Raw genomic sequence first — 25,164 nt, 5'->3', positions numbered from 1 at the left:
TAGCATATTAATTAATGATTGTTACGTTGATGTGAGCGTGCAACTTTATAGCAGCAATATTAGGTAATGATACTTCAACAAAGCAGTGTATATGGGAACTCAAGCAAGATGCCGTTTTGGGGATTTAATTTCATGAAAAGTTGTGGACAGCGAAGATCTGGAAGTGACCTGGTAATACCATATATGTTGCAGTGTTATCTGTGTCAGATGTGTAAAATAAATTGCATTTCAAAACAAAATGATAAAACACTTTAGGATCAATACAGTCTGAACTGGAAAATCACTCAAAAAGGAAAATGCCACAGCAGAGGACAATTGCTTAGGAGCTTAGGATCATGTTTCAGAAATGATCGCAAGTGAGGGACACTGCTCAAATGGCCCGACTGTCCATGTGTGGTGGACCCAGGATTAGTTATCATTTGAATAAACAACATTCCCCACCACTCAATTAAAAGGCTGATAGCTACTTAGTGAATCCCTAAAATTAGAAAGATTTTACGCCCCTATATGGTCAAATTACGGTTGTTCATCATGGTCATGTCAATAGACAAGAACTGCCTTCTGTATCTGTATTTATATTTCTTTTTCTATGTTTGTATTGACTTGTTACCACTGTGTTGCTTGATGTTGACATTTATCTAGGTGAGTTGTTGACTTTCTGGCTGTATGCACTCGCATTTTGTTTTAAATGTTCAATACGTCCCAATAAAGTCACCTCAGATGTGGGTCATTTGAAAATACATTTGAATCTGAATTAGATACAAAATCCGAATTAGGTCTGACTCTTTTAAAAAGGCTGGTGTAGATCCAGTTTAAGGGACGATATTCAAAATTAGCTCACTATTATTGTAAGCATCATGGAAATTGAATAGCTAGAAAGATAGAACTGCTCCGAATCAAGGAATTAGAATTTAACTACACAAGGTTGGTCATCCTTTGGATAGTAACTCCTCAAGAAAAAAAAGTTTTCTCATTGAAAACGCATAACTCTGGAGTGCCTTCTTTTCGTGCTAGTGATACTAATATAAAGTAGATCACTTTTCACAGTTTAAGCAGTCTGGGGCAAGCATGCACAGACAGAAATTACTTTCTTTATTAGAAGGATTTTCAGGCGCTTAATCTTCCACTGTTGGCAATCGGCATCCATGCTGCGCTGCAAAGCTTGACAGGCGAAGCAAAAGTAACTAAGAGGCGCAGTAGATAAGCTGGAGCCCAACTCCACCTGAAACCCACGTCCGTCAGTATTATAGAAACAATAGCAAATATATTTGTGGTTTCCACCAAACCCAACAATTTTAGAGGAGCGTTCATATAGACGTAGTTAATCCATACGGCCAAGAAGCTTCTGAGAAAGATACACAATGATTTTTTTAATACTATTATATCTTATTATTGTTAGCCGTGTAGTATGTTGCAGGAGAGAAGCTTATTGGTAGAGTTTGAATCCTGCTCATGGTTGCAATATGCAAGAAAACACAATGTTAACACATTTGCTACTGTTATATATTTAAATAGCTTTAGCTTTGCAAAATTTGACAGAGGAGTGAACTTTAACTGTGTTTATTTAATGGGTTATTTTTCACAGTACTGTTTGGTGCTAAAAGGGTAGAATATTTTGAAATGTGAGCTTATTAACACCTTCCAAACACCTTTGAACAACACTTAAATGCAGTCTACTGGATGCTGCCGGATCAAATCAAAGTCTGCCAAGAAAAGTATTTTCACATGTATGTTTAGATTTGCAAACACAGTGGGTGACATCTTGGCCTACTGTCTGGTGGCAATGGGTGATTGCTTCCATTCTCTGTATCACTTATCCTCAAGCATTGGGCACTTTTACACCAAAATGACCGCTTCTACCTTTATTCCTGCCACAAAATGACCTGCACCGACTCACTTTTCTAGCTGCGCGTGTCCTCCTATGCATTCAACTTCTGTCATTTTCGCACCCATACTCTGGGCGGAGTAACCCTAAAATGTGGGTGTTCCCTGTCAAATCTGGTCCTGCACGCATGCTGCACACATTCTCTCATGGACTTTTCCTCTTACGCTCTCCAGAGGCTGTAGTAATAGTAAGTCCAGGTTAAGGTTTAACATCATATTGTGTGTTTTGGTTCATTCAGTGAACTGGCGACAGTTCAGCAACTGCTGACTTGAGCTTCCGACGCTCACCAACTGCCGGAATGTGTCTCTACCACAATATGCCGACCAATAACCATCGATGTAACGTATGCCTGCATGATGCCAGAGTACACCGGTGCTACTCCAGACTGCTGGAAATTCTATCGCACAAAACCAAGGAGATCTGGTGACATGATGTAGGTTATTATATTTTTGGTGAAAACTGCTGAAACCCTTTGCATGTAATGGAAGCTTGTGTACATTAAGAAAACCAAAAGGTTGAGGGTCATTGTTGATTATGGAAATGCCTACAGCATGCAATATATTAGCGTATAGACATAACACGTGTCTTGCACAAAATAGAGTAATTGTGTTCTGCCATGCAAACCACCCAGCAGGGGTGCTAATTCCTAATGTTGAGAGCATTGAAGCACACTTTTATGTCAGTTTCTTAAAGCTGCTCAACCCAGGAAATTGAATTTTGAATCGCTACTGCCACGTTTGGTTGAAAAATGAAACTGCACACTCCATTCTTTACATGCACGCTGCTCACACTTGCATAACATTATTACTAGCTGCGTTTCCATTACAGTTTCAGATCTCGGGTTTCGTCGGGACTTAAGAGTTATGGCTTTGATTGATTCTGGAGCCAATGATTGCTTTGTTGATCCAGCATTTTTGAGTTTTTGTCTTGTCCTACTCACACCCTCCAAAAACTGCATCGCGTTTTAGATCTTGACGGATGTTTTCTGGCTAAGGTGACTCAGATTACAGTCCCCCTTAACGTCAAACTTTCCGAGAACCACAGTGACACATGGCATTTTTTAGAGTCGTTTTGGGGCTACCATGGCTAAAGATGCATAACCTCGATATTAATTGGAACATTCCCATTATCGAAAATTGGAACATATTTTACCATTCGCACTACCTGAAATCCGCAGATGTCAGTAGCCAGCCCCTAACGGAACCTACGCACGAGATTATTGATTTAACTAAGGTACCCCGGAATACTACAACTTGGAAAAGGTGTTTAGTAAAGACCGAGCCCAGCCATTGCCCCCGCATCGACCCTATGATTGTGTTGTAAACCTAAATCCTAATGCACCCCTGCCGAACTCTAAAGTGTACCAAGGGTTTCAACCCGAGCAGGAAGCCCTCCATGATTACATTTTCCAGTGTCTTTCAATAAAACTTGTCATGTTTACAGTCTTTTAAATTGCATCCTGAGAGTAGTCCAGCAGTTATACGTCTTCTTCTAGCTATCCAATCATTGAGCTGCAGACCGTGCCCCCTACCCAAAGGTTTTTTGGCCATCTCAAAAGGCCTAACCCCATACAGGTTTTCCTGTGAAAGTCACTAGTTCCTGTTAATTAAACTTCTGAGGTGTGAAAGGTCTTACTGACACGTGTCAAAGGGTTTTGGCGTCTGCTTGCAGACTAAACACCACACATACTCAACCTGACATGGCTTGTCTCCCTGAGAGCATCCCAGAGGAACACAAGAATTGGCCTCATGACGCATACTGTTTGCACACCAGATTCGGCCTCAAAACAAGACAGATGTTAGTTCGAGGCATTGGATCAGAATTCCCTTCACTGCCTTTCTCTAATCTTTAGATGTAAATCAAGTTAACGGTCCATTTGTAACAACATATAACTTCATTCTTTTAACATTTGGCCTGATTACGCCATCACTCTGAAAATATAATGTGATGCAATGACTCAACCTTCATTATACATCATGTGGGGAGAAAAATATTTCTGTTGTCATGAAACTTGGATGGGAAATGAGTAAAACATTTCAAGATGATTGCTTCTGCCTCACTTTGTTGTGAGCAAGATGAGTCACTTGAGTGACATTCTTCGAATTTGTATAACTCAAGGATGCACTGATGTGATGTGGGCCGTCAAAAGCTCCGTTCACACATATTTAATATTTAGAGATGCAATTACGTGATGAATTTTTATTGCCAAATGCTTTTATTGCACAATTCTTTCTTCAGTTGTCCATGTTAAAATGTTGTTTAGCATGAGCCTCTGACCCGAGATGGTCAAGAGTCGCCACAGCGAGTCACATGCATGATTTGTCCCATCACCCGTTTTTATCCAGGCTTGGGAAAATGTACCTTGTAGGCAGCTACTTTATCTGAATAAATACATATTTTCTGTTTTGAAACTGTGAAGATTGATGTGTTATATTCATCCAAAGAGAAATGCAATTCCCAGTAACACATGAGAAAGTGCCAATAATTTAAGTGGAAACCATCGTTAACTGACACTAAATTTCGTCATTTAACTTACAAACTCCAGAACAGGCAGAGAGCGAAAAGTAACTTGATTATTAGAAAAAGGAGGCAGGAGGTGAACGATCTCATTAGTGAAACAAAGCAAACAACTAAACATTAAAATAACTTACACATCATGTATCTTTTTCCATGCTGTTGTTGTAGTTGTAAAAATGTTGACGATGCACTGTTAATGGTCATGGTTTTATACGTATACAACCGTATATGTATAATGTTTGAGGATTCCATGTAATATCAGTGATATGCAATGTAATTTTACTCATAAGAAAATACCACCTAAGAGGATTTGTAAGATCATACCTGTGTAGCAGCATCATCCATCATAATTAAGTGACAAAAAAAAGCATTCTTGATCTTCATGATCAATATTTTGCCCTGACAGATCCCCCAGGTGAGCTACGCCTCCACAGCTCCAGAGCTGAGTGACAACACACGTTATGACTTCTTCTCTCGGGTGGTGCCGCCTGACACCTATCAGGCTCAGGCCATGATGGACATCGTCAAAGCCATGAACTGGAACTATGTCTCCACTGTGGCCTCCGAGGGGAACTACGGAGAAAGTGGTGTGGATGCATTCATTCAAAAGTCTCGAGAGGACGGTGAGTCTTTGTTACATTCTCAAACAACAAACATTTGGTCCACTGCTGTCAACACAAATTTAAGGATATAGCGCACTATATACTTTGTGTACAATTCCATCCATCCATTTAGAAACTTCAAAATAAAATATTTCAAACTGGTGATAATGATTTGCAAATTGATTTCAACATTAGGAACGTGGAGAATTGAATACAGTTTACAGTATCTGTTGTAATCAATAACAATGTCTTTAGGTTCCCTCCCTGTCAAAGCCCTTCACAACTTTAAACTCAAAGTCACAAGAGCGAGCTTATGTTGCAGGAACAACATCCATGTTCCACCTGTTCCAGCTCCAGTTACAGACATTTTTTTACAAGGGATTTTACAGTTTGAAGTCATGTTACACTCCGCATGCCAGGAAGATCAGATGCAACACGTCTGGTGCATCCTGAAGGTTGACACTGCATGAGCATTCCCAACCTTTGTCCACTGCTTCATGAATACATTCATGTCACTTGCAGTTATCAATAGCCTCTACTGAACGTATAGCCAGTCACAACCAAAAGGACTTACAATGACAAGTTCGATGTTTACTGATGGAAAACTAACAATATTATTCAAGCTCAAAGACTGCAAGCACCCGGGCGAATGCTGTTAACACCATAACAGTCAATGTCTCATTGGAGCCTGTGAACATTATTTAACGTTTCTGGGAACTCAACTTGTGTCTCCTCTTACATAATCTAGTCTATTATACATCATTGTACAAGCTTAACGGGAGTTATTTTTAAAATCTAAGCCTTCCGTACATATTTGAGGCAGATTACATGACATACATTACATTACATTAAAGGGAAGTCAACCAAAACATTTGATTAACAATAATATGTTCTATGCAGTCACACTGTTTGAAACATGGTATTCTGATTAATATTGTGTTTGTGGAATATAAAATGAGCAGCAAAATTCACAAATTTTTATCCATCTCAAGGAGTGACCATTTTGCCACTTGCTGTCAATGGAAAATGACCACCAGTTTTAATGTACCACACACATACACACTTGTATATACACTGGGCGGGGTCATATCCACGGTGTAGTGGTAGAGTTCGCCAGTCGGCGAGCTGGCAAACTCAGTAACAGGGTTAGCTTTCACTAGGTACGCTGGCGTGACAACCGGGGCCTTTCCCCGCTGGGCCTGGGGTTCAGGGGTGCCGTCCGTCTCCCAGTGCTCCCATCTCCCCTTCCGACCCCAGTGTTCCGCCCCACCACGCGGCTGGATTGCTCTCCGGCCGGTGGCCTCTGCGGGGCCCGGGGGTTGTGCCTTGGCGCTGCCGTGGCCTGGGGGGCCCTGGAGGGTTGTGCTTGCTCTGTCTTGGCCGGGGTCGACGGCTCCCCTCTCTGGTGGAGGTTTTCATGCATGCCAGATCCACCACACCAGCATCTACCGAAATTCAAACACAATCTGCTTCTTCCTCTGGTCGTTGAATCGGTGGAGGCTTCCTTCCTTTCCTCAGTCTCTCCTTTGGTCTCTTGAGGTCTCCCTAATTTGTTGGAATTTAGAGGTTTCTGGGGTTGGTGAAAGATTCTGTTTGGTAACCCGGTGGGTAGTAGGTGATGTCTGGTCGATGCTGGATTCCACTTTCCTTTCTTTTCTTTGATCCTTCCTCGGGTCTCCTGACAACCTCACGACTCTAGCTGGATTCTGAAGTATTCGGTTTCGGGTAACGGTATGGGATTTTTAATAGTTTTTAGGTGAATTAATGAGTACACACTCACACGCACGCTCACATGCATACACACATACTCACGCACAAAAGAAAAAGAAAAAAGAGAGAGAGAGAGCAATGATGATGACATGTCGAATCGGTAAGATTACCGAATGAACAATACTGAGCTTTCTCTTAAAAGAAAAAAAAGAAGAAAAAAAAGGAAAACAAAGGAAAATGACATTACAGTTGCTCAGGGGCCAGGCTCAGGTAACGACCAATCACGGCTCACCTGTTTTCTGAAGCCATAATTGGTCATATATATATATATATATATATATATATATATATACCATTTGTCCTTGGCTATGACCTGTTACTGTCACACAGACTGCTTGAGCTGAAAACCATGGCAACCGCAGAACCGTTGGAAAACCCAGAACACGATCCATCTTATTTTAACACGATCATCTCTGCTAACATCACCGTTTAGAGCTCTGTGTGCAAACATTACTGCTTCCTCTGATAATGTCTATATTGTAACGTCGGCTCTAAAGAATGAATAAATGATATGTATCAATTGATAAATGACACATTGAAACGGCATGGGGAGCCCCAGAACGAAAAAAAAAAAAACTATAGGAATGTCACCATCAAGAGAGGACCTCTGCTGAAAATAGTGTGTCTTTAAGACTTGGGACCCATTTTCATTTCGACATTTCTCATTGCAACATCAGTGAAATCCTCCTAAGGGATGAGGCTCAATTGTCATTAAGGAAGATGAGATGAAACACTTTTCCTATTTGATGCTCCGCTGCTGTCATCCTGCCTTGTTCTCTATGCACAAGTTCATGTTCCTCAGTGGATCTTTCTCTTTGAAAGGCCATCGTAGCTCCGGTGTCCTGAGAGAGCGCCGAGACGTGTGCAGTAATAGCAGCTGACATGTCACTTTACTCTCACCTCAAGAAAAGTGTCACACTTTCCGAGGATAGTGCACTTTCATTGTCCGCTGGAATCAGACTTCACATTGGTCTAAAAGATGTTGCTTGGCATTTGTCTGTGTATATGATTGTTTTTCCGGATGTTATTTTGTCATCTAAGGAGGGCACAGACAGACCATTCTTAAAATATTTGTGTAATCTTAAATGGGAGTTGAGGTCAAAAAGAGTGCACCTGAGGGGAGATTATGCAAATATTCCAAATGAGGGTAGCACCTTTTGTCGTGAGAAAAATGTCAAATGGAAACATCATCTGAAAATAAATAATACTTAACATTGTTTAAAGGGGGATTTCGCTATTCATTTTGTTTGGGTTCAACAAGTTCAGCTGCTTTTGTAGGCTTTTGAGGAAAAATGATTTCCTTAGATCTTACCCATTAGAAGGTATTTCAAATGTTTTCAAGCCTAAGAGCATCTTTACTGTATTCATAAAAGAAACCAGAAAAAAAAACCAAACAGAAAAGGACGAGGGGGTGAGTTCAATTCAGGCTCAATATTTAGCTATTTTTCATTCTGTCATTTTCTCTTTGCTTCACTTTTAGTCAGTGCTTGTTAAAACATGCTGCCATTGGGAATATATATATATATATATATATATATATATATATATATATATATATATATATATATATGTATGTGTGTGTGTGTGTGTGTGAGAGAGAGAGAGAGACATTTGCTCTCTTAGTCCAGGATTTGTTCCAGTAAATACACTGTACACTTCATTACAGACCAAAATATAGTACATAACATTTTCAGTACTACTTGATTACACTAACAGTTAGAGAACGAGTGAAAGGTTTTGCTAAAAGGTGAGCAGAAAAAAGAATGATCATCACAATGTATCTTTTATTTCAGAGGTGGGCATCGAGGGCTGGAGTCCTGCATGTTTTGCATGTTTCCCTTCTCCAACACAGCTGATATATGATCAGCTCATCAGCAAGCTCTGCAAAAGCCTGATAACGATCCTGTTGATTGAAATCAGCTTGTGTTGGAAGTGAGAAAACCTCCAAAACCTGCTGGACTCCAGCCCTTGAGGACTGAGATTGCCCACCTCTGTTCTATTTGCATAATGTGGTTTTGGGCATCCTGTCACATAAAACAAATTTTACACAGTAAATTGAGTAACTTTGACTATATTTAGAGTGGGGCCAAATAGACTCAATATTTACACTCTGAAGAGAGTAAAATTACTTCACGGCAACACTAAACAAGTAGTTGAAAATGGAAGGATACAAACACTAAAGATTAGATGGGATAGTTAAAGCCTGACAAACTCGTTCAGATATGAGTTTGTGGTCTCACCTCAAGCTACACAGTACATTCTGTAGAGTAAATTTGACTCTATTTAGAGTGGGACCAAATAGACTCAGTTTTAGAGTAATATTTACACTTGGAAGAGAGTAAAATACAGTATTATTATTTTTTTGTAAAAGTCACTCAAGGGTTGAGGAACAAACTCATGACCTTCAGCTTGGGAGACAATCTACTCCCTGAGCCACGCAGTTCTTGCTTTGTGTTAGTATAAAACATTATTTTTGGTCTCCTCTTGGATATAAGAAAAGTAAGAGGGGCATATCGCAGGTGGTAATGCAGCAGTCTCACAATCTGAAGGTTGTGAGTTCGTTCCTCAACCCGTGAGTTACTTTTACAATTTTTTTTAAATACTGTATTTTACTCTCTTCCAAGTGTAAATATTACTCTAAAACTGAGTCTATTTGGTCCCACTCTAAATAGAGTCAAATTGACTCTACAGAATGTACTGTATAGGTTGAGGTGAGACCACAAACTCATATCTGAACGAGTTTGTCAGGCTTTAACTATCCCATCTAATCTTTAGTGTATCAGTATCCTTACATTTTCAACTACTTGTTTAGTGTTGCCGTGAAGCTGGAGTAAATCCCAGCTGACTGCACAAAAGGCAGACTATTCCGTGGATTTGTCGTCAGGGCACACAGAGAAGCATTTACACTTACTTTTACAATCATAGAGTGAGAATTGACCCTACATTGGCTGCACAAATTCCCGCCTTGTGTACCACTACACTATCAGTGACAAAAATATATTGTTCAACCTTTAATTTAAGACCCACTTTTAATTCTTAATTTAGTTGTATTTGCATGGTGGACTTATTAACACAATCTAGTGTACACAAGAGAGTAGCATTTAGAGCAACATTTTGTTACATTAACAATTGAACAAAAGAGAATTCAGTTTTGAATAATTTGTATTTTATCTTTGAAATGCCTTGCGTCGTGTGCGGCCCGTCTGGCCTCTGCAGGACAGTTCCTGGGGCTTGCCAGGGGCACAATGCAAGGTGAACAGTCTGAAAAAAAAAACGGGAAGAAGGGCACACAAGAACCTTACTGCACATTATCAAGAGCAAGGAGAAACAAAAACAAAGTACTTCAAAAAGACACTAGAACATTATGCTTTTTTAGTAAATTCGCTCGAGTGAGTAATTATCATAATAAGCAATGTAAAGACACGTATCATTGTTTTTCAAAAGTAATTTACAATGTGTGACTGACAAGGTTGCAAATTTCAACTATCTTTTACGATCCTTAAATCTAAAATTGTGTCCATCAATGACTCCTTCATCATTTAAGAAGGCTGCTGGCACACATCTGCCAGCTTGAATAATTTACACTACAATTCAAAATACAGAAATATCGCTAGGAGAACATTAGCTGTAACCATGACAACCACAGTCAACCCTCTATAGATTGCATATGCACAAAGCATTCAGATGTGCAGCGCTCTAACTCCTTTGCCGCAAAGCCGTTTATCATGTCTACAGCATGATGGAATACAGAACAGTGTCATATGCTCAGGGACAAAAACGAAACGTAAGTGCACTTCGTCAACTTTCATTTCCCTCTTCTGATGCCAGTAATGTATGGATGCGACTGCCAGTGACACATCACTCTATGCAGCATCAAATGTGACTTTTGATGAGCGTTCTCACCCTGTGAGCAGCCACATGGTGGCCTCCTGTTTTTACTTTTCTCTTTAGACACCATTTTTTTTTATGTTGCTTGAGTTGAAAGGGAAGCTCATGTTGTTCTTTCAATTTTTTGCACGGAGCAGAAATCATACCAAGAGTTTGAAAATGAAATTAAATATGGTCACTGGCACAACAATGAGTACAATTTTACAATGAGATTCAATACTTGCCCTCTTGGGGGGTGCTGATTCAGTACTGATCCAGCATTTGACTCATCATTAACCAATAAACATTGTTCAATGCTTATAACAAAACCTCTGCCATGCGCAGTAATGTCTTGATTGACAATGTCAGCAAGCTATTGACTGAACAATATGTTTATTGTTGTGGTTTTTCTTTGCAGTGGTGTGAAACTGCATCGTGCAGAGGAGCGTTTCCAATGTCTTGCCCGTCTCACATTACCGCTTCTCTGTATGGTGGTTACAAACGAGATGTTGTAGCAGACTTGCTGAGCAGGCGTCTGCAGCTTTACACACTCGTATATAAATAAAATCATACCAGCCGAGGCAAACTCAGAGATCAGGAGCAACGCAGACATCTGCCTACAAGAAAATATATCTAAAAGGAAGGTGCATCCTCAGGTCAACATACACACAAATACAATACTTATCTACTAGTTTAGCTAAGAACTTGATGACATCAATGGAAACTAGGACAGAGTTGTATTTTTATTATGTTTTTTTGAAGACAGGCAAATTTTTTGTGCCCGCGCCTGTGAGTCAAAATAATCATATCTTTTATTTGGCGTCACGCTTGTCTATTAAGTGGGTTCATGACTGTTGTGTCTCAAGAAGCACTAGTCAGTCTGTGTGTGAAGAATGAAAATAATTCATATTGAATCAACACGATCCTTATGTTTTAAAGAGACTCATATTTAGCCCGGGAGTTTCATAGCTCGGGCCAATAATATTACCTTGAGTGCTTTTCTACGGCATTATTCGTTTTTTGTCATTGACACTCCACAACAGGCCATTACAAAAGCATTTCCCAGCATGCTTTGCTGCAGTTACTATTAACCCCTGTGACTGTGTGACAGGTTGCAATATATGTACAGTGGTGTTGTTGTTACTTTTGGTGATACCCTCCTTAGTATGAAAAAGTGGAGTGCTGTATAATGTTATAATGTCCTTCCCATCACATACAGTGTGAAAACGTTTTAATGAGATGGCGATAACACAGCTCGGGCTACCAAAGGCACTTTGTTTGCTGATTTTTAAACAGATCTGCGGGCCGTAGGAATTTGCAGGCTGGCCCACCGGGAATTCCCAGGTGCTCCAGATTAGCCACTCCAGGCCTGAATGTCCACATCTGATATTCATGGCACACGTCTGTAAGATGAGCGTATGATATATGAAAATATGAAAAATAACATGCTCGATTACCACTGGCCATCACAAGCAATGGCAATGTAGGGGATAAGCAAGGAGCATCCACTTCCACTCATGAGCCTCCAGCATGCTGACGTGAGAGCAAACTTGCTGACAGATGAAACCGGTTGCCATTTGGCTTAAGAAAACAGCAATGCCAACACATGTTTTCAGTTGATCCATCAACATTGGGGCCAGAGTGTAACAAGCGCTGGGGTTTACAGTACCTTCTTGCATTATTAGCTGTGTCATCAATATGCTGTAAGCTTGAGCCGATTTCTTTGCTCTCAGGATCCAAAGATTAAGACCATGCTGTCCATAATACTCCATTTCAGAAGTAATTTTAAGTGTACACTGCAGTGTTTTCCTTTTCCAAAGCTTTTTGTGTGTATCTACCAACAGCACACAAACAAGCATCAATATTTCATTTACAATGGTCAATATTTTCCAGCATATATATCAGAAATAAATTAAAATGATCTAAACAGCAGTCCAAGGCCAAGCATATTATGGCTGTGGTCCAATGCTTTGCTCAAGGACACCGCTAGCCTGAGAATCTCTCCATGAACGACTTTGCCTGACGTCTTTTATATCAAGATTTAAAATAGAGACTGAAAGTAATTATATATTCAGCAAAAACACAAATACTCTTCTCAACACTCTTCCAGTAGGTCCACATGCATATAAATGGTAAATGGACTGCTTTTTATAAAGCACTTTTAACTACACCATATGGTGCCCAAAGCTCTTTACGATGCCTCACATTCACACACACACACATACACACACACACACACATTCACACACCAATGACCGGTTTAGTGTCTTGCTCAAAGACACTTCGACATGGTCACCAAGGATGAGGATCAAACCCACAGCCTCACGGCTTGGAGACGGCCACTCTATCAGAGCCATGCCGCCCGTGTGCTCGCATGTGCTTGATTTTGTTGGATGCTGGCTTAGTACAGTACAGTAAAGCCAAGAGCTGAACTGCGAGGGGCGAACTTGTTTTTGAAGTACTTGGAATTTGTTTTTATCCAGATGTTGCTTCAATAAAAGTGTTGAAACTATCACAACTACTGTGCTAAATGCCAAATGAACTCCATCTTGATTAATCACGTGATCGATGTCCACTCCGCGCATCCCACGGCTGTTACGGGGCTGATCTGATTAACAGAGAGGAGCATGTAAACGGCAGACCGGAATGAATCACGTCACATGTAGACAAGGAGACCACAGATCTACATTCGGAAGGATTTCAGTGGGAATAAGTAAAAAGTCTCCATCTAAACCCGTACAGTATTATGAAGTTTCTTCTCAGACTAAATTCGTACCTTCAATGCCAACTTAGTGTCGCTGAAGGACATGCGACTTGCTGGTTAGTTAAGGTCTTGCCATAGATATAAATATGCAAACGACAGAGAACAGTTACTGAATGGAAAGCCTTGGATGGATTCTTGTAAATACTTGTTGCTATTTCGGTTTTTGGCTTAACATGAATGCACACGAAATCCATCAGGGCATAATGGTTGCAAAAACAATGTCTCGGCTGACAACCCACTATGTACAAAGTTCAAAGCTGCGTGCTAAATGATTCACAAAATGATTGTATTTCGTACACCAAGTAGTCATTTTATTACCTATTATTATATGTTGAGCAGGTTAGAGCAGTACATGTGAAGTTTTGATCAGTCTAGCAACCTTGCATTGAGAAAATAATTTGAGCAATTGCGATAATGGTTTTACCTTAGTAATAAAGAATGAGCAGAGGCACTTCTATTCAAAACAGACAAATCAAAGGAAAAATCAGTAAATTATATTTTCATGAATTTTCACTCTAGTTGAAATACTACATAGCGTACTTAGTTATGCTGACTTGTTTATTGCATTGCTGTTGTTTGGAGAGGCATGTAACTACGCTGAAACTAGTGTTTACATGGAGCCATGCATTCCGATAAGGATGAATCTGAATGATCAAACGGAATGAACATGCTCATATAAATACCTCAATCGTAATGAAAAGGCTAAATCCAAATGGAATTTGGCGTACAGCATTCCTTTCGTCAAGCCGAACGAGCTTCATATAAACAGCTCAATCGGGATGGCCAGGCTGCGTCTGGTATGAATGACGGCGTCTTGCCAAAAGCTCAACTTGTTTTTGAAGTACTTGGAACTTATTTTTATCAAGATGTTGCTTCAATAAAAGTCCATATTGATCAATCATGTGATCAATGTCCACTCCGCGCACCCCACAGCTGTTACGGGGATGATCTGATTAACAGAGAGGAGCATGTGAACGACAGACCGGAATGAATCACGTCACATGTAGACAAGAGACCACAGATCTTCATTCGGAATAATTTCAATCAGAATAAGTAAAAAGTCTCCATTTAAACCCGGCTACCGAGAAGTATTTCTAATACCTTCTCAGCAGCATTCAATGTCTGTAAATTCAAAACAGTATTCATAAGAAAAATATTTGTGTCTCTACAGCCTTCAGCAAATGTAATAGGGCATTACACTGCAATTGATTGCTCAAGGAGAAGCGTATTTCCTGTTATGCAGACCATGCAAAACTACAGAATTGCACCTCAGGGGGTCTGGTGCATTACTCTAGGACCCTTTAACAGGGTGGAGGCTTCACCTTGGGACTGATTTTGAGTTTCCTGAGTTTCAGGATTCGTCCTAGTAATTCCCACAACTTCTACTGCTCGTGGTTGTTTTGATAATTAGATGTGAAATTCATGTCTAATGTTCACTTCGGGTTCCATTTTGATGTTGGGATTTTACCTGAAGTGGTAGTTTTCTTGCCAAACCTCAGCTGTATCAATTCACATTCCCACGGAGCAAGTGAGGGCATCCCAGCATGACCTGACTGGGAAGCAGGAAAACATGTTGCAATCTTAATGCAGAGCCAAATTTTAACTGCATAAATTATTTTTGATAGAGTTTACCAAATCAGAGAGATGTATTATTTATATGTACTTTCCGCATGTGTGTGTTTATTTTATTATTATCCTTTGCTTTTATCACACCATCGCATGGAATGTGAAAGTTCCTCGCATTGGATTATTGGTCAGAAGCCAGGCATACAGTGCGATCTGCACAGTCCTTTGAAAGCCTTGATCAAAGGTGATGTGATTCCACAGCTCTGGGCAGCTCCAACGCATTCTGTAATTATTAACTGTTTGCTGTTAAATGATGGACAAGAAGCTGTAAAGTTTTTTTTTTTCTTCTTTTGAGTGCAATGTAAAGAGATATTTCTTACGCGTTTTGCCGAGTTCGAACATTAGCTCTTTTTATTTTGGGGAGTCGTTATTGCTACCTAGTGACAAATTGAACCTGCTTGGAAAGGCAGTCAAAGTGACGAAACAGGTCATTTTATATATATGGAATCCTTTGTGTGCTTCCGTTCTTTTATTTACCAGGTAAATGAGGTGTGCTGTAATAAGCCACTGTGCCAAAAAATCTGCTATGCTCAAGGCAGCTGCACCCACAGGTGTCAAACAAAAAGTAATATGTGTGATGTAATCTGGCAAACAATGGAAGACACGAGAGAAGAGGCTCGCCGTCTCCTTTGCGGTGGCTATTTTTAGAATGGGTTTTAGGTGGCGCTCAGCCGTTAGGAGCAATGAGCGTTGGGGGAGAAATACACTCCTCATTAAGTTTTCAACAGTGGCTGCTGCAGTATAGTAGGGGATGCTTTAATTTGTCAGTTTTATTGTGTGTTTCATGACATTACATTAGTTTGGCATGGCTTCAACAGGTCATGCAATAAAAAGAACATGTCTTTTAAAAGAGCTGGAATTGCATACCTGCCATATCGTGCTTATACTGACATTCTCAGCATACAGCACCATCATCTGCAGTTTACTTTAGATTTACATGCTGACATTCTAAGATTAAATATGAGTGTTCCTGTTGTCTTATTGGGTCAGGAGCAAGCTTCTTCTCCTGTAATCAGAGGAAGGTGGGCCAGCTCCCACCCCGGAGTATGAGTCTGTCACAATGTGCTCATTAACGTAGCAAGACCGGTCACATGTTCACCTACGTATTTGTTGGTTTCTTTGTAAGTGAGTTTTCACAAAAAATACATATCTGTCGACAGCCCATTGTCAGCAGTTATGAACATTTTCACAAAAGACAGGCCACTGTTGTTTAAAATAAGCATTTTACTTTAAGCCTCGGACGATTTGAGCAAACATGCTGTAGATACGATTTAGTGGTAAAAATTAAATCAATTGTGAATCTGACTTAGACTAATTTCTAGCATGCATAAAAGTAACACAAAGGTGACAATAATTTATTGCTTATTAGGTTTTTTTTAATTATTATTATTATTTATTAGGACCTGAGTAGCAACTCTAGCGAGGTTCCTATTGTATCTGTAGAAATTATTCGTCTTCTCCAAAGTTGGGGACCTAAGCATGCACGGAAGCTCACCAAACTTTGCACACACTTCAGGCCTGGTAAAAAAATGAGATATTATAAAGTTGTCCTAAGAACATGGCTCGGTAGCGCCCCTTAGAGTGGAAAAACAAAAATCAATCCCGGTACGTTTGACCTCGGGCTAACGTCTCTTGGGGTGTACTGCAGCGGCCCAAAAATAAGATCTTCCCTGTAACAGATGATCAGTGCAGCCCTGACTGTCCATATGTATTGAAATAAACATTTTCTGACAATTTTAGTGCCTAGAAAACTTGCTATAAGAACAGCAAAAAAACGGTTTCCTTGGATATCCACATTCAATTCTCCTTATTACAATCCCATGTAGTATCCAAATTATTAACTTTAACGTTACATAATTTTACACTTAATCAGGTGTTTATTGTATTTATTTGCTTTTAATTCTACACCTAGTTGTTTTTAGTCAAAGAGCCCCAAATCTGACCTTTTGGATCATGTCGACCATCTGTCATTCCGCTGTCAGAAAGAAGGTGCAGAGCCATGAGCTGTAGCTGCTAGCGTTAAGGTCACTTTCAGCCTTGAATTGGCAGGTGCTGTCACACCTCGCCTCTCATGTCACACAAAGTGACAGGAGTCGTGCAACAACTTATTATTTTGCCCTGCATCCAACCAGGATTTGAGAGGTAGCAGGTTTCTCCTCAACGCGTCATAATGTAGTTGAAAGCCCAGAGGAGTTGTTAAGTTTGGTTCTACAAAAGCTTCAGCTTGTTACTCTGCTAATTTCTAACTGAAGGGCAGATGAGTTTCAATAGATTTTCTCGGGAGACAAACACAAAATGTAAAAAATAAATAAATAAAAAAATCTAAAAAAAAAAAAAAAAATAAATAAATAAATAAATAAATAAATAAATAAAAAAGCAGATATCATTTAATTATTAATTACTTAGCAATTTTCTTTGAGGCTGATGTTATTAAATCTCAAATGTAGTATTACATGGGCCTGATGGCATTTTGTCAGAGTGAAATTTGATTAGCGGCTGTGAGAAAACATGCTTGCTTTGCTGTATGGATGAAACAAATGCCCCTTTTGAGCACCTTTAAATTGCTGGATTTAATTGTGAAAATAATTTGAGTAGGCATGAATTTGATTGTAAAGAAGACTATACGATAGTAAGAATGTAGTGCATTTTGTATACGCTTGCAAAGGACAAGACATTTGTAAAAACTAATTAGAAGTGCATTGAGAGATTCTGTGAACTCGTCACAAGCTCAACAACGGTCTTCCAGTCCAGGGAAGACGTCTTTCCCCGACCAATATGAGGACGGATGCATTGACAAATGAAAAGATTGTGTTGGCAATGAATCAAATTGCTGTGTTTACAAAAAAAAAAAAACTAACACGGTTACAACACCAATGGTGTGCATTGTGTCCCAATTCCCAGATGCTGCGCTCTTATCCCATGGCCCTCCCTCTGTTCTCTCCTGAGGTGGCTGGCGGCTGTCAGTGATGTGAGGAGAGAAGAAAAGGAAGGGATGAGTGCTCTGCTTCAACACAGCAGATGTTGAGGGAATGGGGGACAGAAGTACCGGTGAGGCAAAGGCATAGAATTCAATGATTGATAGAGTCTCAGAGAGCAGAGAACCGCTGCTAAATTTCCCATGAGCCTCAAAGGGTAGTGTAAGTGTAATGATAGAGAGAGGGGGACAGATAACCTCTGCTTCAGTTTCGCCAAGGCATCACCTATCCATGGCCACTGAGACAGAAGAAATAGTACAAATGTACAAATATTGCAAAGAGTCAAATTCCTGACTTTCCCTCTGTCCCATACACACTCAAAATGTAACTTGAATACAAGATATTACATGTAGCATGAATATGAAAGAGTGAGACACCATTATAAAATGCAAGATTTTACTGTTCAACTTCCATCCATCTATTTTCTTCTGCTGGGGTCTACCTGGGGTTGCATCATGGCGTTAGCAGCTTAAGCAGGGAAGCCTAGACTTCCCTCTCCTCAGCCACTTCATCCTAGTCTTCTTGGAGGCATTTCCAAGTCAGCCGGGAGACACAATCTATCCAACGTGTCCTGGGTTGTCACTTGGGCCTCGTCCCAGAGGGATGTGCCCAGAGCACCTCACCAGGAAGGCATCCAGGAGGCATCATAACCAAATGCCCGAGCCACTTCATCTGAATTCTCTTGATAGGGAGGAGCAACAGTTCTAATCTGAGGCCGGATGACCGAGGCTAGACACTCTGGGGAGGAAACTCATTTCGGCCGCTTGTATCCGGGATCTTGTTGTTTCGGTCACAACCCACAGCTCGTGACCATATGTGAAGTTAATGTAGATTGACCAGTAAATTGGGAGCTTCGTCGTTCGGCTCAGCTTCTTCACCACAATAGAACAATATAGAGTCTGCATCACTGCCAATGCAGCACTGATCAGCCTGTTGATCTCCTGCTCCATTCTTCCCATATTCACGAACAAGAACCCAAGATACTTGAACTCCTCTACTTGGGTCAAGATCTCATCCCTGACCCAGAGAGTGCAGTCCACCCTTTTCAAACTGAGGACCATGGTTTTAATTTCGAGGAGCTTATTCTCATCTCAACCGCTCCAATGACAGTTGAAAATGGCTGCTTGATTAAGCTAACGGCACTTTATCATCTGCAAAAAAGCAGAGATGCAATACTGAGGCCACCAAACCAGAACCCTTCAATGCTTCTGCTGTGCCTACAAATTCTATTCATATGAACTGAATCGATGAAATAGGGCAGCCTTGGTGGAGTCTGACACACACTGGAAACAGATCTGACTTAACTGCCAGACCAAAACAAATTCAACGGATCAAACTCAGCCACGTCATACAGGGACCGAACAATCCATATTAGGGTGTCTGGTACGCCATACTCGCGAAGAATCCCATTATTCAAATTGTATTTAGAAAAAGACCTCTATCATTCAGTTTAAAGATTAAATGAAACATACAGTTTTATTGGGGTAGAAATTATGGTTGCATTTGTAGCGGGTCCCGGTTGGGTGCCCGCTGGCAGAAATATAGATAATCCTGTAAGTATCAGAAATACACAACGTAAATCAGCTATGCTGGACACTTGTTGCTTTTGTCCATGCACTCTGATTATCTTCTTTATTTACAGATTAATTCAAACAGCTACCTGCAATGGTGAAATGAGTCTGCTTGTTTATATGCTTCACATTCAAGCACTAGTTTCTTATCATAGTTGGATAACATCATCATTCACATATAAATGGTTTCCTGTTACAATACAAATTGTATCAAAAATAAAATTTACAAAAATTGTTTTCATCAAAACATTTCTCATTACTCATGTCTCATCCATCAAACACATTATCTTTGTTCGCTATTCAAAAGAGTATTTTTGTAGTAAATGTACATTTTATAAGTATTCACCTTATACAACAGAATAAGTCTATCTTGCAGTTAAGATGTAACACATTTACTTCTTATTGAAAACTAATTGAAAAACTATTATGACTGCCTCTTAACTTTACGCCATATATGGTACAGTCTAGAACATTCCTGGCCGCAATCAACGTGGACCATTTTAAGCAAGGCCAATGACGTAGTCATCGCTAACTCGGGCGAGCGTTAGCTCGTTGCATTTTGAGTATAGTACTCCACACACAAAAATACATTTCAATTTGTACAAATATGGAAATAACCCTCGAATGACCAGGAGCCAAACAAAATAAAACGAAAACATTAAGTGACTGCGTCATATGCTAGTCTCAAGCTACATTGCATCGAGTTGCAAACCGTAGCATTTTAAACACATTTAAAGCACATTTAGCTCACATTTAACACATCAATGGGCATTCGGAGTTGCTTATAAACATTTATAGCCACTCAACAATGGAAAAACTAACCTGTAAGTATTAGAAATACACCATGTAAATCAGCGACGCTGGCCACTTGTTGCTTTCGTCCAAGCACTCGGATGGTGAGCTACCCTTCTCCGCTTTACAATACGTGGTCCCTTTGACACTATAGGTTAGTGCTGCCACCTAGTGTTCATTTCGCAAAACAGAAAATCACCTCTCAATGTAAATAGACACATTGCAGTAAAACAATTACAATGAACCAAAAAAGTGACTGTTGATCGAAAATAAACATAAATTACATCTCAACAAAATACTTTTGTGAGTATCACACATTTACGTATCACATTTTATTGAAGCAATTTTTGATTTAATTACAGTATTTGGGTGCATATTAACTGAAAGAGTATGTTTCCCACAGCATCACGATGTCTCTAGCTAGTCAATGCTCAATCCTCACATTGGAATATGTCTGTTGTCCTCGGCTGAAGTAACTGATAATCTGTTAACCAGTAAAGTTAAAATACAATAGACTAGAGAACCGTTGTGATATTGCAGTGACCAACAGTACACAACCACAGGAGGCATTTTTGCACTGCAAAAACTAAAATCTTAAGTAACATATAATTTCTTACATTTAACCTAAATTTGCTTATTTTGATTTGACAAGTTATTTTTACTTAAAATGAAATTGTCAGGCAAGATCATTGTGCTTATTTTAAGATACTTATTACTTAATCATCTTATTTGATCAAGCAGTCTTGGCATAGAGTGTTAACAGACAGTTTTAAGTGCTGTGAGGATTAAAACAAGCATTTCCCACATTTTAAGATGACAACTAACCAACATCAAAGGCCCTTAACTGGGGTTTCATGAGTTTTCTTATTTTAAGATTTTGCATAATCTAGTAATAAGATAAATGGGAAAAAAATGAAGTATGAAAACAGGTGAGTGCCATATGGCTCATTTCATTATGTTTATTAAGATAATTGTTCCTTCTTTCTGTACCAGCTCAGTGGTCTAGTGGTAGAGTCCCTACCCTCAGACTTGAAGGTTGTGGGTTCAATTCCTGGCTAGTTCATGACAAAGTAAATGGGACCTGTTACCTCCCTGCTTGACACTCAGGCTAAGTTATCCATGCATAAAAATAAAAAAACTCAAGTATTTTAAGAAAATACTTTTGTTATTTCTATCTACAGCTTGAAAAAAGTCAAAATTTTTGTCTGAAAAATACTATTTTCAAGACCGCAGTGGTTGATATGGGCCTAGTATTATTTTCTTATTTTTCAAAATCTTACAGGTAAATTTAAGTACAATTTTCTTGTTCTGTTGGCAGATAATTTTTCTTATTTGAAGTAATAATTTTGCTTATTTTACTATTTTTTTCCTTAGATTTCTACAGTCCTTTTTGCAGTGTGTGCAGGTTTTCTAAAAGTTATCATGCCTGGTGAAATCTTTAATGGCAGAATAAATTTCAGAAAATATTAAAGTCAACCACAGACTTCCCACTATTTGATAGTGCAGGCCAATGGTGAAGAATTGGTCATGACTTTTCATGCATATAAACAGTTTAATGGGACCCACTATCTCCCCGACATCCGTAATGTTTGGGGTAAGATTTTTCTGCAAGTGTAGTTTCTGTTGCCAGACTTTGTGTGTATGGTGTGAACAAATAAGGTGTTATTACTGCATTGTTTGTGGTTACTGTGATTGTGGTGTTGTTAAGGGTCAACAACGGAGCATTCATTATCATGCACACATTTATTTTGGCCTTTTGACATGCTAACTATTGTTGGACTGAAGTAGTGCATTGGGAATTTAAAAGCCTCATTGGTGACCAGTCCAATGTGACCTTTTGATTGATGTTCAATAGCAGATCAACTCAAAGAGGACAAGGACTCTTTTTTTCCCTCCACTCAGATGAGAATTACTGAGGTAAAGCATGTGTCTCAAGAATCATTCATTGATTTAACTGGACAACACTGTGGAATTATCCCTCTCTTCTTTTTCCAGATGTCACATCTATTTGATTTTAAGACTTGAATAGAAAAGTAAACAAACATCTGAAATCACTTCCTTGAAAATGTGAATGAATCTACCACTTTTACTTTTAGCTCCATCCACAGAAGTTTGGACTATGCATCTGAAGTTATTGTTGATATTTTAACTTAAACCTTTCTTGATTGTCCCCCTTTTTAGGTGGCCTATGCATTTCCCAGTCTGTGAAAATCCCACGTGAACCAAAAGCTGGAGAGTTTGACAAGATCATTCGCAGGCTGAGCGAGAACCCAAACGCCCGGGTGGTCATTATATTTGCCAATGAGGATGACATCAGGTAAGCTCAATACGTTTGTAGACTTTCTTAGACTTGCATTTTGTATATTTTAGGTTTGCTTAATTTAGAACAATCTACTGCTCTAATCTAACTACAGTAGCCTACTAAAATATATATAATGGCTCAGATCATCACAAGGGCAAGCAAAATGAACAACTCCCAAAGTAAAACGTTGAAGCAATATGTCTCTATAATTTCTACATTGTGTTGTACCTCATCACTTCCTTTCTCTAAAACTAAAAGCTTTTTCATCCAAACAAACATGTTTCCATTCATTGAAATACAAAAGTTTCCCTTGTGACAACTAAAATGTATCTCTTATAATTCATTATCTGCTTTTAAGATGGATTGTCTCCATTAAGAATAATTAGTTGTCGGCATAATCATCACACATAGCACTGTTGTGGCTTTGTAAGAGAAGCTGTCCCCTGGCAACCACTTAGTAGGCTAGTGTATTTCTTGAGGCCAGTGAATTAGGGCGGTCCCTTTGTGATGACAGGGCCAGAAGTCCCGGTGCTCATTGACTTAAACCCATCCAGATAACAGCTCCTTGTGTGGATATATAGTAATTACCTAAAGCCAGTGGGATCTCGACTGCACTCTCCTGCTGCATCCTTGAACCCAGTGCAGTCCTCATAACTTGGGGAACTGCTGTGAATGTAGTGTCCTATTAATGAAGTGCCAGGATGTGACATTGCAGATGAATTACTTTGCTCTCTGGGTTTTAGAAAGGAAGAATTATATACTTTGTTGACTGGGTTTATTGTACAAAATTTGTGTTGCTGTTTTTTTCGACTTGTCTGTCAATTGTGTTATTTCAACATTTGGATGGATTTGCTATTACTTATTGCCCAAATACTAATTTAATTGTTGCATTAAATTGCTATAAATGGGGTTGATAAGACATATTTTGAACAATAAAATAATGTAAATAATTTGAGTGTGGAAAAACTACAAGAATGAAAATTTCCTGGTGGACCATACATTTACTTCTCACTTATACATTATATAACTCACTTATTTGTATGTAAATGTATTCCTCACAATTTTGTATCCAGAGCACAAAATACACTTGCAGAGATTGTACTTTGTTTCAATTATTCCTCATCTAATACACAACCTTGTGGTCATAAAAGGTGGAAAGACTATTTTTCCCAAGGATATAGTGGCCTTGCAGGGAACGTTTGAAGACTGATCATATTTGTTATGACAGCAAGTTCCGGGTAAAAAATAATGCATCTACAAGCTACAAGTTGCTTGTTTCGGCTTTGTTATCGTGTTGTAGGAGCATTGAGGGTCAGTAAAACCACACAGGCCAGATGGCGTTTTAACATTTTGATGTTGCTACACTCCAGCTTTCAACTGTGCCTGCGCAATGCCTCATATTTACTTCCATTGGCAGCAAGCCTGGACAAAATGTGGCAGGGGGGTGATTGTGCAACAACCAGAATGTACTCTGAGGATACTTTCAGTCTTTGGAGGCCACTCATTTCTACTGCCTTTATATGCAAATATGCCCACACTCAATAGAGTATTCTATTCATGGAAGTACCTGCATAGTAACTTGCTGCCTCTTTGGGGTGCATTTGAATAACAACCTTATGTTTTCAGGTGATGAATGCCTTGATGCATTAAATAGATCAAGACAATAACAACAAACTGCATAAACTTTACAGAGCTTTTCATGTCTTCTAGGCGGCTGCTCCAAGCGGCAAAGAAGGCCAATCAAACAGGCCATTTTATCTGGGTAGGTTCAGACAGCTGGGGGTCCAAAATCTCCCCGATATTGAACCAGGAAGAGATGGCTGAAGGTGCTGTAACCATCCTGCCCAAGCGACAATCCATCAAAGGTGCTGTGTGATTAGGAGTCAACCTTTAACTTAGCACTACATTCATGATCCATTGGTGTTGGCACTTATTTAAAGTCATGTTGTTGTAGTATGATAAATACTACACATACGGTATTGACAATACATGTGTGTTTGTGTGTGTGTGTGTGTGTTGGTGGTGGTGGGGCGGGGGGGGGGTATCGCACATTCTCAATGACAAACATAAGTCTATTTTCTCCCTCAGAAATTTATACCCAACGCCCTGTGACATCATACACAAGGCAACTCGATGTGCTTCACATAATTAAAAGTACAAACGGAGGTGGGCACCTTCATCAAATCTCATTTCCCGTCAATGACTTTGCCCACCTTTCAGGGAGTGCTTAAGACGCAAAACCTCGAAATAATACATGGACTGAAATAGGTTCACGATCGGAGTGAGTACAGACGGTTCTTATCATTCCGTCTCTTGAGAGGTTTTGCGTCATAAAGCAACAGGATTCACTGTAAATGTCACTGACGGGAATTGAAGATTGAGGGAAGTGCCCACCTCTGAGTACAAAATACATACCGGTAATTACAAGTAAAGGAATACAAAGAAGCTTATTCAAATTCATATAAAAATAAAAGTGCAAGAACAAAATTTGGA

At 39.5% G+C, this 25,164-nt stretch overlaps 1 protein-coding gene across 2 annotated transcripts in view; it reads left to right on the top strand.

The window, feature by feature from the left end:
• LOC147178367 (metabotropic glutamate receptor 4-like) overlaps positions 1–25,164 on the top strand; it is a 169,417-nt gene that overhangs the window by 109,770 nt on the left and 34,483 nt on the right. For both annotated transcript variants that reach the window (XM_086068805.1, XM_086068804.1), the window contains exons 3-5: positions 4,809–5,025; positions 22,551–22,686; positions 24,382–24,536. In XM_086068805.1, the coding sequence (XP_085924931.1) occupies positions 4,809–5,025; positions 22,551–22,686; positions 24,382–24,536 (508 nt within the window). The remainder of the gene's footprint in view (positions 1–4,808; positions 5,026–22,550; positions 22,687–24,381; positions 24,537–25,164) is intronic.

Source organism: Leptonotus elevatus, chromosome 2 (genome assembly GCF_054856555.1).
Source record: "Leptonotus elevatus isolate MCC_2025b chromosome 2, RoL_Lele_1.0, whole genome shotgun sequence".
Lineage (NCBI taxonomy): Eukaryota > Metazoa > Chordata > Actinopteri > Syngnathiformes > Syngnathidae > Leptonotus > Leptonotus elevatus.
Note: the sequence above shows the minus strand (reverse complement) of the source record. Positions and strands in the feature narration are given on the sequence as shown.